The sequence below is a fragment of the Pteropus alecto genome, unplaced genomic scaffold (genome assembly GCF_000325575.1).
Source record: "Pteropus alecto unplaced genomic scaffold, ASM32557v1 scaffold7, whole genome shotgun sequence".
NCBI lineage: Eukaryota > Metazoa > Chordata > Mammalia > Chiroptera > Pteropodidae > Pteropus > Pteropus alecto.
Genome location: NW_006494614.1, coordinates 45,893,764 through 45,911,846, shown reverse-complemented (window position 1 = coordinate 45,911,846; position 18,083 = coordinate 45,893,764). Strand labels below are relative to the sequence as shown.

Here is an 18,083-nt window from a genome sequence, read left to right as displayed (position 1 = left end):
AAAGACAGAGGGACATACTTCAAGAAAAGTGAAATCAACAATAAATTAAAACACAGCAATAATAGTCTACCATGAATGGCTCTTATAAGTCAAAGATTTTGATTTGGTTAGCACTAAGAAAACTTACCTTCCACAACATCAATCATGCACAGACCTAGGAGGCTTGGCACTAGGTTGGATGATGCTGTGTGGACTGCAATAGCACCACCCATGCTATGTCCAATCAGCATAATTGGAGGAGGGAGGTCCCCATACATGGCTTCAACCACATTTCCGACATCTCTGCAAAGAAAAGGAAAAATAAGCTGGGAAAGTTCTCTGACAACACTGTAAGAAATAGTTTACTTTCCTAACTCCTTCCTTTGGTCTCTACCTAACAGTCTTGCAAACATATCTAAGTAAAACTCCTGCCATGTTCCCAGTATCTATACACATAGTCACACATCTAGTTCTTCTGAAAAATGGCAGTTTAAAGACCAAGAACCCAAAATTTCTGACTTTCCTATATCACATTTTCACTGTTCTACACATTTAGTATAATTATATAAACATATACCTTTATTTTTAACCTAAGCTTGAAACTCTGGACAAATCATTTAATTGCCTCAGTTTCCCCATGTATAAAACAGGCAAACAACTTCATTAAGCATTATAATGTAGTGAAGTTTGGAGTCACAAGATGAATTACAGCCCTTGTTTATTTTTTACTATGTGGACTTAGATTAGTTATTTAACCTCTCAGAGTTTTAACATCTATAAAATGAAGATAAGAATATCATTTACTATTCTGGATTGCTATAAGGATTAACTAAGACAGTGAATATGAAAATACTTCAAAAAAGATAAAAGTCTTATACAAATGTTAATTATTATTTACAATTTGTTGTGTAAAGTTGTTTGAAGTACGAACATAAATGTAAGTATAGTATTCTCAGAAACTAGAAAGATATTCAGAGCTAATTTTTATTAGCTTCTCTCCTAGTCTTTAATTATGAGTGGTTTTGTTTAACAGTCAAATCTTAAAGCTTTAAAAATGAGGACTGAAGTATGAACTTTGGTTTTTATTTGCATATAGGCCTTCTTTGCTATAGCAATAGGCAAGTAGGGTATGTTTCTAGAGAGCACTGGCTCTTCTGTCTTTTTTGGGGAGTGGCTGAGTCAGTCAGCTTCAAAAGACAGTTTTGTCTTGCTGAGCGTCACTATATGCCTCAAGCACTCACAGTGTTAGCCAAAAACAGCATGTACGGATGTAGGAACACAGACTTTCAAAAATGGTCTCCACAGTATTCAGAATATCAAAGGTAAATGTTATTACTTCTGAAGGAACTAATCTTAAAAACTTCATATAACTACAGATGTGAATAGGGAAGCTGCAGCATCGGCAAACAATCTGAATAGGATATAAGGAAGCCACCCAATTTTATAAGTGAAACCAAATAATAGTTTAATATTCCTTTGGAGTTAAATTTAAAGCTAAAATTTTGGATTAGTAACAAATATAATGAATAAAATAAAAAGATGCTATGGAAGATTATCTAAATCCAGGTCTCCTTAAAAAACTATGTTGGAGGGGTTCTATAGCATCTGCTTCATGCATGAAGGTAGACAGTTGTGACACAAACCAATTTAGGAAAGGTATATTTCATCCAGGTAAAAGTTGGTTATGATCAATCATTTAATCATCTATCACCAGGAGAAACACATTCTTTTTAAAGTTATTCAAAGTATTCACTCAGCAGGATTAGTGCCTTACTTGAGACGTGTCCTGAAATTCCAAAGAAATAAAATAAAGATGAAGTAACAGGGATTAACTACAAATCTAGTTTGTAACTGGATGTACCACAATTTTGGTAGCTGCTTTTTCAGGGGATTCTACCATACTTATCAATACTAGGTTTATTTCCTGAAAAGCAGTACAGCATATCACAGGCCAAACAGAAAAAGGAATATTGGAGAAATCAGAGCTCAAATCCTGGTTCTTCTACTTCCAGTAAAGTTGCATCTAATGTAAAGTGTAGATTCTGAAGTTGATACGGAAGGCAAAAATGATGCTGTCAGTACTATTTGAAAACCCTACTAATCGTCCATTAAGTATATCCATTGGGGATTTCTGTTTCACAAGGTGATTGAATTTAGATACCATATAAAAGTTTTATTGCTTCAACAACTGTTGGCTGTTCGGATTCTTGGTAATTATCTTCATCTGTTGTAGACAGTTTTAATCATTTTATTTTTAACATTTTTTGTGCCATTCATCAATTTACTGTCTCTCAGCTCTAACTCCCCCTTCATTGCATGTTCTACAAAACTGAATCTGAGGCCTTTAAATATTTTTCCTTTGCCAGCTGGCATGGTATGAAGCTATGTCAGTAGCGAACAAAAGAGAGAGACATTGCAGAAAGAGGATTTATTCCTGGTTCATGTGTGTTTACTCTACAAGCTCCTATAACTTGCATTTCCTTAGCACCCAGGTCCTGCATTATGGGAAACCTACAGCTCCGGCACCACACACAGCTCACCCACTGCCCAACTTCTCCAGCACTCTATCCCTTCATCCCCAGTATTGTTCTCCACAATTATTGAAGCATAATTGGTATACAAAAATGGTACATAATTAATGTATATAATTTGGTAAATTTGGATATGCATATATACTCACGTTAGCATCACCATAAATCCATAAATCAAGGATTACCTTGTTTGCATCCTTCACTTCTGACAATTTCCTTGTATCACTTCTGTGTGTATGTGCATGTATTTGTGTGGGTGTGTATGGTAAGAACACTTAACATAAGATCTACCCTCTTAAACTTTTAAGTACACAATATCTGTTGTTAACTATAGGTATCACGTTGTACAGCAGATCTCTGAAACCACCCCCAATATTTTTGTTGTAGAGTGTCTCTGGTGTGATACCTCCTGTGAATAGCTTTCCTTGCACCCTAGAGGGCAGATTTATGGCAAGGTCTACCAACATGGCATCACAGTGACTTCTCTGCTTTCATTTAGAAAGCCACAGTCGTGAACTCTCCAACAAGGTCTAGGTCTCAAACTCTACCCATCTGTGTTTTCTCAGCCCAAGGGGATAGTAGCTGCTTCTTGCATCTGCTATTCCTATATTCTTTATTTTTGAATTTTTTCCCTTCTTTATTGAGGTATAATTGATAAATAAAATGGTAATATATTTAAAGTGTACAATGTGATAATTTGACACATGTATAGATTGTGAAATGATGCCCACGATCAAGTTAATTAGCCCTATATTTTTTAGAGTTCTCTTCTTGCTAGCCAATTCAACCTCACTCCAATCCCATATCATAGTTAATAAATCTTTATATTAAACTTTCCCTGTTCAAATTATTATGTGTTTTCTCTCTCTTCTGTTTGTCTCAGATTGATATATTATTAGATAATGTTTCCGTAAGGTCTTCAATTAATTCTTCAATTTCCTCTAGAACATCAGCCAAGCCACCATTACCCTTTGTCTGGTTGTCTGGCCACTTAAATGATGTATTTCACTTTTTTGTCAACAGTCAAGAAACCCTTTAAATTATTAAAAATCATTGATAAATCTTTCTACAGATATCATTAACATACTTATTTCATGCTTTACTGTTCTCATATTACAAAGGCATTAGAAACAACTGAAGGAACAGATTCTTGGCTCCTTCACTGAGGTTTCTCAGGGATGTGTTCATTGAGTAGAATGGCATTCATACATTGTTTTCTCTCTTTCCTTCAAGTTGAATGATCATAATTCTAGTCTAATTGTGTGACCCCATGTAGTTATTCAAACTATCTGAGATAGTTTCCTCATTGGTAAAAAAGTGATAATATCTACACTACAAAGTTAATAATGTAGATAAACTAAAATCAATCAATAAATTAATTATTCTTAATAAATGCTTATTTTACACTCAATAAAGCCTGGCAGATAGAAAGGACACAAATAGTACCTATGAAAAGAATGAAATTCTGGCTACAAGAGTTTGGGTTCTAAAGGAAAAACAGTTTACTCTTGGATTAAATCTGGTAAAACAAGAAGGGACAAGATATTTTTGGCCAAAGTTGGTCAAATATTTGAGAAGACATGTATTAAGTACATGAGAGAGCATGTATTATAGCAGGATAGAAAGAAGCATCCTGCTTACAATACAGGATAGTGGTTTCTAAACACCAGTTTTGGGACTGGCTGTATCAGATTCCTTTACAGAGCTTTATCAAAATATAAATGCCCAGATCTCACTAGAAGCATTAATTCAGCAGATGTGGGGTAGGGCCAAATAATCTGTATTTTAATCACTTCTCATGCGACTTTGATGAGCAACCAGGCTTGAGAGCCACTGTATACACTACATTCATCTATTACTTTGAGGCCCAGGGTATAATTATTTATTCTTTAATACCCTATTTCTGTCTTACTATGAAGTTGGACAAAGAATGCGGGCAGGATACCTTAAGAACATCTCACAGGGCCTCTTGTATACAACCACTTTTCCAAGAATGGGTCCCCAGTAGATATCCAGATTCTATTCAACAAAAGGAAACTTTTCAAAAGCCAACACAAACTAAACTGTGCCTTGAAGAATTTTCAAATACTTTATGTATGACCATCACATTGAATATACCAAGAAAGATGGATGTTTCTTTCATGAGTAAACAGTACAGAGACACCAGACATAGAAGTAAAAAAGAACAAAGAATGTGCTAATTATTGTCCAACAACTCACAAGGAGAGTGATAAAGGTATACTACCATTTATAATAGTAATGGAAGTCAGGTGATGTATAAACAACCTTACTTACTTTGCCATTGTTTCTGCAGACAGGTCTTCAGAATTCTTGACTTTTGTTTCACCTAAAAAGAAGATATTTAAAAAGTAAAATTCCCAAGGATAGGAATTATAAAAGCAAGAGTATTCTCTTTTAAAAATCTCACTTTTGGACAATGAAATGGGAACTTGCCAGTTGTATATGGTGGGTTTAGCAAGGATTTTCTATGTTACAGACAAATCTTTATAGTAGTATACACTATGGAGGATAATTACAATAGCCTAACAGAGGTTTATTCACATTCCTTATACATCGCCAGCATCCGAATTTGGTTACATTAAAGGACATTTTCTTAGCTAAATTATATATGTGTGTTTATAAAATATTTATAACAACTGCAAACTAGGACTTCCATCAAAAATGCCCAAATGGAACAGACCAGGTTATTTTATGACTACACTGAAATTTATAATATTGAACACTATGCAAAGAGCTTAGCAAATGTGGCACTCAGAACTAATTAAGAACTTCACTCACCATGACCTCGCAGATCCAAAGCCACAATCCTACACTGAACCCTACTAATGATCGCTGCCTAGGAGGAAAAGGAAAAATACAACAGGGTTAGCAAATCTTTCTCCGTTACCAATGATAACTTTATTGAATGAACTGCCATCAGAATTCTAGGATCTCAAGACAACCAAAGGAAGACTTTCCACTTTTGAGCAAAATTTTAAAAATGATTCTCTGCTTTTTGGGTACACATTCTAGTCCTATCCCAACTTAAAAATATGGCTTTCTCTACCTAAATCCCTCTTTAAACTTTAACTCTTCCTAGCTTGTCATGAAACACAGAGTAAGTACCTCTGAGCAAAGACCCCCTGTGTTCTGCTATTAACTATGATTTTCATCCATCTTTCTTGGTTATCTTTTTCCTACTCTGGATGGGAAACTCCCTAGATAAGGACCATGAGTCAGTTAATATCTTGGCTCAGGATGTCACACAAATGTAACATTCAGATCATGAAATAACCCTGAAAGCAGTACAAGTCATGAAATCTATCAAAAATTCACTTTAGATGCAGGAGTACACACAAGCTTGTCCAGCAGTTAAATAAAAATATATTTAAAAAAGAAATCACAATATCACGGGAGGTACAATCTTAGAGGTTTAAACAAACCTCAAATAATTGGGAATTTCCTCAAATGAACTAGATTGATGGTAATACAGCACGACTAATGTTAGTAAATGTCATTAATGTTTTTTAACATTTAAGAGACCTGCCTAGCCTAACCCTCGCATTTTATGAATGAAGAAATTGAAGTCAAGAGATAGAAAATTATTTGCTCAGGGTCACATAACAAGTCAGTAGTAAACACAGAATCAAGGTAAGTTACCAATGTAATAGTTACTGTAGAAAACAAGTCAGATTTCTTAAATTGTATCTTCCCTCATTTTATTTTCAAGTGATTAAGTATATCATCTTGAATATATTATCATTATAAAAATGTTGAAACATAGAAAATTAATAAAGAAAGGAAACCCTTGATTTGCCATCCGAATGTAGCCCCTTGTCACCTTTTTGAGTATTTCCTGTGATATTCCTCCCGAACTTTATTGAGATATTACTGACATATAAGTTTAAAGTGTATAATGTAATGATTTGATACATGTATATACTGCAAAATGATTACCACAATAAGGTTAATTAACACCCCCATCCCTGTGTGTGTGTGCATGGTGGTAACATTTAAGATCTACTCTCTTAACAACTTTCAAGTATGTAATACAGTATAATTCATTATAGTTACCATGCTGTCCATTAGATCCCCAGAACTTATCCATCTTCTAGACGGGAGCTTGTATCCTTTGACTAACATTTCCCCATTTCCCACACCTCTCAGCCCTTGAATATCACCATTCTAATCTCTATTTCTATGAATTCAGCTTTTTTTAGATTCTGCATATAAATGAGAACATACAGTATTTTACTTTCTCTGACTTATTTCGCCTAGCATAATGTCCTCAATGTCCTCCATGTTGTAACAAAAGGCAGGATTCCCTTCTTTTATACCTGAATATGTGTGTATCACATTTTCTTTATCCATTCATCCATCGATGGAATGGATGCTCAGGTTGTTTCTATGTCTTGACTACTGTGAATTACACTGCTATGAACATGGGCATACAGATATCTCTTTGAGATAGTGTTTTCATTTCCTTTGTATATATCCATAAGCGGGATGATCGAGTACGGTAGTTCTATTTTTAATTTTTTGAGGAAGCTCTATACTGTTTTCCACAGTGGCTGTACTGATTTACATTCCCACCAACAGTGCACAAGGGTTCCCTTTTATTTCTACAGCCTCACTGACACTCGTCTATTGTCTTTCTGTGATAATAGGCCATTCTAACGTTGTGAGGTGATAGATATCTCATTGTGGTTTTGACTTGCATTTTCCTGATGATTAGTGATGTTAAGTATCTTTTCTTATATCTGTTGGCTATTTGTATGTCTTCTTTGGAAAAATGTCTGTCTATTTAAGTCTTGCACATTCTTAACTTTTTTTTTTTGGCTATTGAGTTGTATGAATTCCTTATCTATTTTGGATATTAACCCCTTATCAGATAGATGATTTGCAAATATTTTCTCCCATTCTATAGGGTGCATTTTCCTGTTTCTTTGTTTTGTCTATGCAGAAGCTTTTTAGTTTGATGTAGTCCCACTTGTTTATTTTTGCTTTAACTACTTGAACTTTTGGTGTTATATCCAAAAAATCATTGCAGAGACCAAATGTCAAGGAGCTTTTCCTGTTTTCTTCCAGTAGTTTTACAGGGTCTTACATTTAAGTTTCTAATACATTTCAAGTTAATTTTTGTGAGTGGATCCAATTTCATTCTTCTACATGTGCTTATTCAGTCTTCTGAACACCATTTATTAAAGAGACTATCACTTCCCCCATTGAATCTTCTTGGCTTCCTTATCAAATATTAGTTGATTGTATATGTGCAGGTTTATTCCTGAGGTCTTGATTCTGTCCCTTGGCCTGTGTGTCTGTTTTTATGCCAGTATCATATGTCATTTTGATTACTATAGTTTTGTAATAAAACTTGAAATTTTATTAAAGGAATTGTGATGCCTTTAGCTTTGTTCTTTTCTCTGAGGATTGCTTTGGGCATCTGAGGTCTTTTGTTGTTCCACACGAATTTTAGGATTGTTTTTTCCTATTTCTGTGAACAATGTCATTGAAATTTTGATAAGGACTGCATCAAATCTATAGATGGTTTAGGGTAGTATGAACATTTTAACAATATTAATTCTTCTGATTCATGAGCATGGGATATCTTTCCATTTATTTGTGTCTTCTTCAATTTTTTTTCAACAATGTCTTATAATTTTCAGTGCACAGATCTTTCACCTCCTTGGTTAAATTTATTTCTAAGTATTTTCTTTTTTTTTATTTTTTGATGTTATTGTAAATAAGATCATTTTCTTTATTTCTTTTTCAGATAGTTCACTGTTACTACATTAAATCACATTTTAAAAATCACCTAGAAAATCAATTCTGTTTCTACTTCTATTACTCTAACTAATGAATAGCTTTAAAAAGAACAATGGACTGAAATTCTACTATATGTTACTATTTGTTCCTGAGAGTTAATTTATAGGAGTTATTTAATACATTATGGTGGTAGTAAAGCCTTCGATGTCAAAAAAATAAACCTGTTTTGGAAATAAAATTAAATGACAAAGATAGTGTCAAATTTGCTTTACTGCTATACATAAAAAAAAAATGTAAAACAAGTCCAGAAGGCAGCAACAAAATATCCATTTAAGGCAGGAACTAGTGATTCCAATTTTAACTTAAAAACAATAATTTACAATCTCATGTGTCTGTCAGAAGACACTGACAATATTAAAACAAATTTTTCATTCACTTATTTAACAAATCTTTCTAAACTACATCTGCTAAAAATCTGGCACCAGTTAGTAATGGGGTTACACTATGAAAAAGACAGGCAATGTTTCTGCTCTCATGATGTTTACATTCTATGTGGCAGAGGAAGACAAGAAAAACAATAAATGAGCAAAGTAAATTCATAGAGCAGCACATTTTAGAGAAAACATAAGTGTCAGAGTATGTCTATGTTAGCCATTCCAGATCTTTCTCAATGAGTATAACTTTGCCACTTCTAGAATGGCTGCATGAAAAGCAGCTATTTAAAAACCAGACTTTCCCATTTTTTTCAATAGAATTCACAGTGTTAGCAATATCAGCAATAACAGCATTAGTACTTAATATTTATTAAATCATACTATGTGTCAGGCACCAATCTAAGTGCTTCAAATAAATTATCTAACTTTCTCCTCACTACTCTCTTATTCAGACATAATTTTCATCCTGTTACAGGTAAGGACATTTTATAGAGAGATTAAGTAACTTGCCCAGGGCCAAACAGCTAATAAGAGTTAATAAATGGTGAAGCCAAGGTTAAAATCCAAGCAGCCTGGCTCCAGATGGTTCTCAACCCTGACTGCATAAAGGAATCACATTAGAAGCTTCGGGAAATACTATCCACCAGAAATTCTGACTTAAGTGATCAGGAGAAGGTCCAGGGTATCTATACATTTTAGAGTTCCCCAGGTGATTCTAATGTACAACCAAAATCCAGCCTAGCCCTAGACTAGAGCATAAGACACAAGAATGGAAGTAAAATCATTTTTTTGTGTCACTTTGTTATCTCACCACATTATCTACATGAGAAGTAGGCTGGGAAAATATTAGCCCAATTTTTGTAGCTGACAAAACAGGTTCTGAGAGGTAAATCAAGTATTGGTAAAGGTGTGAAGAAACAGGTATCCTCATAGACACATGATATCCTCAAATTTTATAATTTTGGCTAATTTGATAAGTAAAAAAGTGGTATTCTTTTATTTTACTTTATATTTTCCTCATTAATAGCAAGATAAATCCATTTTTATAAGTTTATATATCCTCCTCTGTTACTTCTGTACCTTGTACATAGATGCTGTAAACTCATCTAAAACTGAATGCTTGAGTCAAGCACTTTATCAGGAACCATACATCTTTTGTTTATTCTCACAACCACTCTATTAACTAGGTGGTATTATACCCATTTTACAGATTAAGAAACTAAAGCTTGATAGATTAAGCTGTTTTGAAATTCAAACCTCAATATGTTTGAGATGAAGGGTTCTTGAAATTTTTGCTATATTATTTGTATGCTGGTGCCATCTCCATTTTCCTATCTTCCCTATTAGACTTAAAACATCAAATAAACAAGAAGATAGAAAATATGTTTAATTCTCCACTGTATCCATAGCATCTAGCATAATGCCTGGTACAAAGTAGGAGCTGAACAAGTATTTGCTGATTAACTGATCTTGTTAAAGAGTAAATTCTCATTTTCTTACCTTGAGTAACCCAGCACAAAACCTGAAATATAGAATATACTCAGTAAATATTTGCTATCATGAACTGAATTAACCAGAAGAAACAACAGGAATCAGCAGCCATTTCAGATTAAATTCTTGGCTTCCATCAATTCACACTTGTTCTGTCCAGGTCCCTTAGAGGAACCAAAGCTGAAAACACCTGCAGGCTGGCAAAATCCAGCCTGCTGAGGCTGCATGTGTTGTTAATGAGTTCCCACTGCTCCTCTTCTCTCTCAGCCAAACTTCAATTTCTGCTTAGTTCTGGATTCTCCCACAGCAATTAGGCCAGTCTGTTATACCCAGTACTTGCTGATGGAGAGGCCTTTAGAAGCCCTAAATATTATGTTATCCACTATATGTCATCAATTTGATTATTATAGCAACAACTACAGTAATAACTAATTTGTTGGCTATAGCCAAGGAATAAAGAATTCCGAAAAATTAATTTTCTAGAAATCTAAAGCTTACTCTTTAAAATACCATAAAATTTCCCTCTATTATAACTCTTTGACAGTTCTACAAAAATGATTATATAAATACATACACATATATATATTTTTCCTGTTACTAAAGCCAAAGTAGAAATGCTTTCTCTTGACAGTTAATAGGACTTCTTTAGGTAAATCTCTGGAGTACTCCCCAAAAAACCCACAAAATATTTAGATGCAAAAGGGGTTCTACTCAGGTTCAGGGATTTTACAGAATGATGGATAAGAAGGAACTGTGAAGGATATACTCACAATTAAATCCTACAATATGCACTGTGCTGGTACAGTACCAAAATGGTGCTCATTTTCCCTCTGCAGAGGGCCAGGGCCACTTTCAAATAGTCTTAATTATTAGAAGTTCTGCCTTATTTGTGTCAAAAATATGTCTCTAGGGTTTTTGCCCTGAGACTCTACTCTTAGGCAGTATAGAACGAGTCTTCAGAGAAACATGTACACTGGAGGCAGACCGAGTTAGGTTTGAGTTTTGCTGCTGTGACCAGCTGTGTTATTTCTCCAAATTTTAATGTTCTCATCAGCCTAACCTCAGAGAAATACAGAAAGGATTAAAAGGGATCATGTAGGTAAGCACTAAGCACAGTACCTGGCACACAGTAGATGTTTAAAAGATGTAGCTTTAAAAGATTAATACTACAGTTGAAAGCAAGTATTAGGTAGCCCAAGTCTTTCCTTTCCTCAGGCCAAATATTTTCTGTTCCTTCAACGTTCCTTGAATGCTATAGTTTCAAGTACTCAAATCCTGGCTGCTCTTTTCTGGACAAGTTCCAGTTTGCCAATCTTCCTTTAACTTGTGGGATCCAGAACTGAATAGAACCTTTGACTACAACTTTTAAATTGAAAGAAAATTTTTCCTTTGAAAATAGTTTCCTTTAAAGAAAAAAAACATAAAGTTAGGAAAGTAATAAATATACAAATGAAAGAAAACCTAGAAATTAGAAAAACAAAAAAAGCTTTCTTCTACAGTGTCCAGGAGAATTGTTTTAAAAGGTTGTAAAATATTCTTTCTCATAGGTACATCCAGTTTATTTAACCATTTATTTATTATTAGACATTGGGATTGTTAATTTTAGACAAATAGCTTTTCCTATATTTGGTATTTTTCCTTAGAACAGATTCTTAGAAGTAGGAGTATAAGTTCTGTGTTGATGGTATAAATATTTTGATAATTCAATCACAGTGTTATATTACTTTCCAAAAGAGCTCTATTTACAATGCCATCGGCAATGTTTGAAGGTGTTTATTCTCTAGTACCTTTGCCAACACTAATATTTGAAAAATATTAATTTGTATATAAAAAAATGATACCTCCCATGAATCATATCTGATTACTAGCGAGAGTGAACATCTTCATGTCTGTTTGTTCTCCATGAACTGTCTCTTCACGTCCTTTGGCCTTGAGTTTCCTGGAGTTTGGGATTTTTCTAACCATGGTATTATATACTTCTTTATGTATCAGCCATATGTAAATGACTTACTGTCATTTGATAAAGACTTTAGGATAATTACATACTTTTCTGCCTTCTTAAATAGAATACAATGAACAAAATTTAACCTTTTCTTAATTGTTCAGGATTGTCATTAACTTATTCAAGGAAGAACTACTGAGCATCAATTCCATGTTAGGCCCTGTGTGCTAGATATATAAGAGTGAATAAGGCATAGTTCCTGATATCAAGGATCTCATAATCTAGCATCATAAAAATCAATCACAGTTGTTCATCTCTTCCTTTGGCTGTTAATATACTCATCCTCCTGCTATGCTAGTGTCTTTTTGCTTCTATTTTACTTCCTTATTTTACCAATTATCACCTGGGTGAAAGGCTAAGGTAAATTCTGCCTCTTGTAATTATAAGGTGTTTAATTTTAGTCCTGCTGTTTGTCAGAACTGCCTTCTGGATCCCAAGACATGTTCCAGTACTTGAGGACATATGAGCTCTGGAGTCAAGTCAATTGCTAGAGCACTAACGTTTATGCAGCTACTTTTATTTTCAAAGCACAGTCACATATAAACTCGTTCAGTAGGCTTGTACACTGGCAGGAATAACAACGACAAAAAAGGGCGGGTAAATTTAACCAGCCAAAGTCCAAGCTATTAAGTTAATTGAGTGGTAGAGAATTCCCTAGATTATACAAGTAAACCAGGTAAGCAACTGAGACATAATGATCTATCTACAAAAGAGTTTCACAAAATGTGGGATGTTAACAGATGTTTTAGAAAAAAGGAACCGAGTGGTCAAATACATTTGGAAGACACAGTTGAAATTAGATTTCTTTAGAATATCATCCTAAAGGCTTTAATGATACACTGATATGTAGGCAAATTTCCAAAGGAGAGATAAGAGAAGAATATTATATATAATATTTCTCAAACTCATTTAATCACAAAATCCCTATTTCATTAATCTCTGGTGGAATTTGTAATCCATAGAATATATTTTGGTAAAAGTAGAACTAGAGATATCCTTTACAATGATAACAAGTATAGTAATGACAGCAGCTATTTATCAATCATCTCTTCTATGTCAGGCACTTTTCATGTTATTTCACTGTTCCTACATATGAAATTAAAATACTTAATATCAATACATGTAAAAAAATAGCTTATTATAAAAATATTTGTACAAGAATTTATAAGTTACAGTTTTCATATCTATTATTTTATATAATCTTCGAGAAATCTTAAAGTGTAAGGAGACTGTATTTAGAGAATAAAGGCTTATGTGGCTTGCTCAACGGCTTAAGTAGCTTCCTCAAGGATATAATTAATACTAGTACTAGTAAAATCGGGGCTAGAAATCACATCTTCCAACTCCCACTTTATTGTTCTTTACCTCTACCTCGATCCTCCATCTTTAAGGGCTCTGAATGCTCAAATAGATAACGGTAGCTCAGATTTTGCACTATAGTACTAGGGAGCTGCTCAAAAGTTCAAAGAATATAGTAAGGCTACCTACGGCCTATATATGTAATTCTCATCAAATTTTACAAAATCTTGTAACTAATTAAGTACTATCCTTGGAATAAAGCTTTTCCTAGCCACAGACTACTTTTTGACAAATTTCTTATGAAGCAGAGCCTGGAGTCACTATCCCTAGCAACTTTCAATACAGCTGTGTGAATGTGATGTGTCAATTAAGATAGTGCCTCTTTCTTCTCCACAGTCACAGATCTCTTTCCTTCCATGTCTCCAACATGTTAATTGCCCAGTGACAGTGTATTAGCTTAGAGCAGAGCCAGGCAAGTCATGATACATGAGCCATTCTGCTGGCTCAGATCTTGGTTCAGGGCAACCAGAGTAAATTACTACTACAGCTGCTACATTAGAAACATGTTGCTGTTATTTCTTCATTCAAAAACATTCCTTGAACATCACTCTGCCCAACTTCAAATTATACTACAAAGTGACAGTAATCAAAATGGCTTGGTATTGGCAGAAAAACAGACACATGGACCAGAGGAACCGAATCAAGAGCCCAGAAGTAAACCCATATTTATATGGGCAAATAATTTTTGACAAAAAAGCCAAAAACATACAGAGGAGAAAGGAAAGCCTCTTCAATAAATGGTGCTGGGAAAACTGGAAAGCCACCTGCAAAAGAATGAAACTAGATTGCTATCTATGACCACACACCAAAATTAACTCAAAATGGATTAAGGACCTAAATATAAGACCTGAAACAATAAAATGCATAGAAGAAAACATAGGAACTAAACTCAAGGACCTCGGATTTAAGGAGGATTTTATGAATTTGTCCTCAAAGGGAAGGAAAGTAAAAGCTAAAATAAATGAATGGGACTACATCAAACTAAAAAGCTTCTGCTCAGCAAAAGAAATTGTCAACAAGGTAAAGAGACAACCATCTGAATGGAAAAATATATTTGCAAGCAACGCCTCCAATAGGGGCCTAATATCCAAAATATATAAAGAACTCATACAACTCAACAACAACAAAAAAGCAAATGATCCAATCAGAAAAGGGGCAGAGGACCTGAACAGGCACTTCTCCCTAGAGGACATACAAATGGCCAACAAATATTTGAAAAGATGCTCAACATCGCTAGCTATTAGGAAAATGCAAATCAAAACCACAATGAGATACCATCTCACACCTGTTAGAATAGCTATAATTAACAGGACAAGTAATAACAAATGCTGGAGAGGATGCGGAGAAAAAGGAACCTACCATATGATCCAGCAATCCCTCTACTGGGTATTTACCCCAAAGACTTGAAAACTCATATCCAAAAAGATATTTGCACACCAATGTTCATAATAGCATTATTCACAGTGGCCAGGACATGGAAGCAACTGAAGTGCCTTATGATAGATGATTGGCTATGGAAGTTGTGGTACATATACACAATGGAATATTACTCAGTCATAAGAAGAGATGAAATACTGCCATATGCGACGACATGGATGGAGCTCGAGATAATCATGCTAAGTGAAATAAGCCAGACAGAAAAAGTCGAAAATCACGATATCACTTATATGTGGGATATAAACCTAAAAGCAACAAATAAACAGGACAAACAAATAGAGATTCATGAACATGGACTATAGACTAGTAGTTACCAAACTACTAGTTTGGTAGTAGGGGGTGGTAGAGGAGGGAGTAGGTAAACGGGGTAAAGGGGGTCAAATATACAGGGGGAGGGGGGGCGAAGTGGGTAAAGGAGATCAAATATATGGTAGCTGAAGGAAACTGGACTTTGGGTGGTAAACACAACAATAGAATATACAGATGTTAAATTAAAATGTACACCTGAAAATTATATCATTGTATTAACCAATGTTACCCCCAAAAACTTAATTTAAATACAATTCCTTGAGCATATATTATGTGCCAGGTATAAATAAGCCATAATTTTTGTCTCTAAAAAAGCTTACAATTGAGCTGAGGAATGTAAATGACTAAAGCTATGCTACTATGCACTTGCGATGTGGCTAGTTCAAACTGAGATGTGCTCTAAGTATAAAATACACACTGGATTTCGAAGGTAGTATAAAAAATAATGTGAAATATCTCAACAGTAACTTTTATATTAATTCCTTGTTGAAATGATAATATTTTGGGTACAATGAATTAAATAAAATATATATTAAAATTAATTTCACCTGTTTTTTTATCTATTTAATGTCCCTACTAGGAAATTTAAAATTACATATATGGCTTGCATTATATTTTTATTGGACAGGAAAGCTCTAGAGACATGAAAGAGAGGTGCTTATAAGCAAATCATGCAGCTATGTCCTAAAGTAAGAGAAAGGAAGTAGCAAAAAGACAGGGACAAATCATTTAATCACTTAATAACAGTTAAATAATTAAATGCCTCTGTGTCAAGAAATGTTTCAGGCATTTTGGAAACGAAAAGGAGTAAGGTAAGACATTATCCCTGTTCTCAAGGAATTCATAATCTATAAAGGAGATGAGAAGGTGCTTTTATACTTAATTCCAATAATCCTGCTGCCAGGAACAAAATGAGACACTCAACAGCCATCTGGCTCCAGGTATCTAGTGCTGCATTCCCACTTGCATCCATTTTCTGTCCTTCAGATTCTCTAGTGGTAAATACAGGAAGTACATATATCTGCTTGATAACACATAAGAAGAGATGACAATTTCATTTGAGATAGGAATGCTGCTACTGTCTTCCTTAGCATCTCTCCATGCACACAGACTGTCCCACCCGAGTCAAGGATATTAGGAAGATCTACAACTGGCAGCATTCACGCAGGCACATATCGTCTACTCTAAACCAGGGTATCATCAACCAAATATTGTTTACTTCCTAGTAGCTCACAAGTGCCATTAAAATATAAGCATTATTTGAAAAATAAAAAGGGAAATTTTTCAAATATTTATGGGACATCTCCATATGTAAAATACTACAATAGGCTCTATGAAGGAGACAAATAAAGGATAGACATCATCTCTATCTAAAGCACCTGAATGGAACATGTCTGCTTAGCCACTAACATTACTGAGATATAGACACCACTTTTGACAAGGCACAGATTCCATCTACCTCACGCCAATGATATATACAAAACATTTTATAAACTAAAGAATTCATGTATTGAAGCCCACCCCAGTTGGGAAACTCTAGTTTAAAGAACAGGAGATCTTAGGCCTACCATGACAAATATAAAATCGACTCACATCCCTAACCTTTTTATATCAAGCCATATGAGTGAGCACAGACAAAAGAGTTAGGCTAGTTAAATTCACTCAGAAGTAAACAATGATTATGCTAACATCAACTTCTACTATCAACTAGTTACTTACCGTGAACACAGCCCAGGACAGGGCAGAATGGCCTCCTCCATGTAGAAGGAGTAGGACTGGACCCTCTGAACCACTCTTGTAAACTCGAAAAGTGTATGAATAGTTAAAGACAACACATCTAAGCTTTTGTTCACTGACATGTTTGATTAGTTATAATAATGCTGATTAGAAAACTCAGGCAGTACCCATCTACATACAAAGTTACATACTTCCAAACTTAAGATACACTTAAATAGAAGTTTCTGAGACATCAAACCTCTGTTTTTAAAGCCTGGACCCAGGATGACCATTTTTCCAATGGAAAAAAAAAGTGATTCCCTTTGCACCAATGAGGACACAGTCCTTGGTTTCTAGATGCTAAAAACCAGTTCACTCACTAGACTCATGAAACTTTCCCCTGGGCTCTTAAGAGATGTATCCATTTCAGAAATTTAATTCTCATGCATTAGACAATTGTAACCAAGTAAGATACTGGCATAGACTTACAGGTAATATTCTATGCTCTATGACAAACAGGTAGAGAATAAAAATGAAATAAACAATAGAAATAAAGAACATTTTAGGAACTACACGTCTTCTAGCTTACAACATTACAAGCTTACTAAAGAATAAACCATTTTGCAAAGGATATATCCTTGCCAGTTTCATTCTCTACTTCTACGTCTTCCATGGACTCAAAGTATTGACTCCAAGAAACAGGGGAAAAGTCCCGTTTTCTTCCAGGGCTAAGGAAATAGAGAGAGAAATTAAGTAAAAAAGTTATACATAAAAAGATAAAATCTTGATCAAACAAATGCTAAATGCAAATCTGAAATGAAAATAGCAAGGGTATTTTCTCTTAAAGGTATGAAGAGTTTCCATACACAAAGCATCGTATTAAAAATGTGTTTCTAAAAGTTGAAACATAAATTTAAGAGTAAAAAAGTTTAGGATTTTAGAAAATTCATTAGTCTATTTTAATCACAAATGTATTGTGTATATACACACCACAAAACCTGCTAGTTCTCTCTCCTTGTTCTTGGCTTTAGGCTCATTCCTATTCTCTCAACCTATTTT

At 34.4% G+C, this 18,083-nt stretch overlaps 1 protein-coding gene across 2 annotated transcripts in view; it reads right to left on the bottom strand.

Annotated features, from left to right (window-relative positions):
- The window catches only part of PPME1 (protein phosphatase methylesterase 1), a 66,166-nt gene that overhangs the window by 22,432 nt on the left and 25,651 nt on the right, over positions 1-18,083 (bottom strand). For both annotated transcript variants that reach the window (XM_006926611.2, XM_006926612.1), the window contains exons 2-6: positions 17,659-17,752; positions 17,028-17,120; positions 5,310-5,367; positions 4,806-4,857; positions 128-282 (exon numbers count right to left, since the gene is read on the bottom strand). In XM_006926611.2, coding sequence (XP_006926673.1) covers positions 128-282; positions 4,806-4,857; positions 5,310-5,367; positions 17,028-17,120; positions 17,659-17,752 — 452 coding nt within the window. The remainder of the gene's footprint in view (positions 1-127; positions 283-4,805; positions 4,858-5,309; positions 5,368-17,027; positions 17,121-17,658; positions 17,753-18,083) is intronic.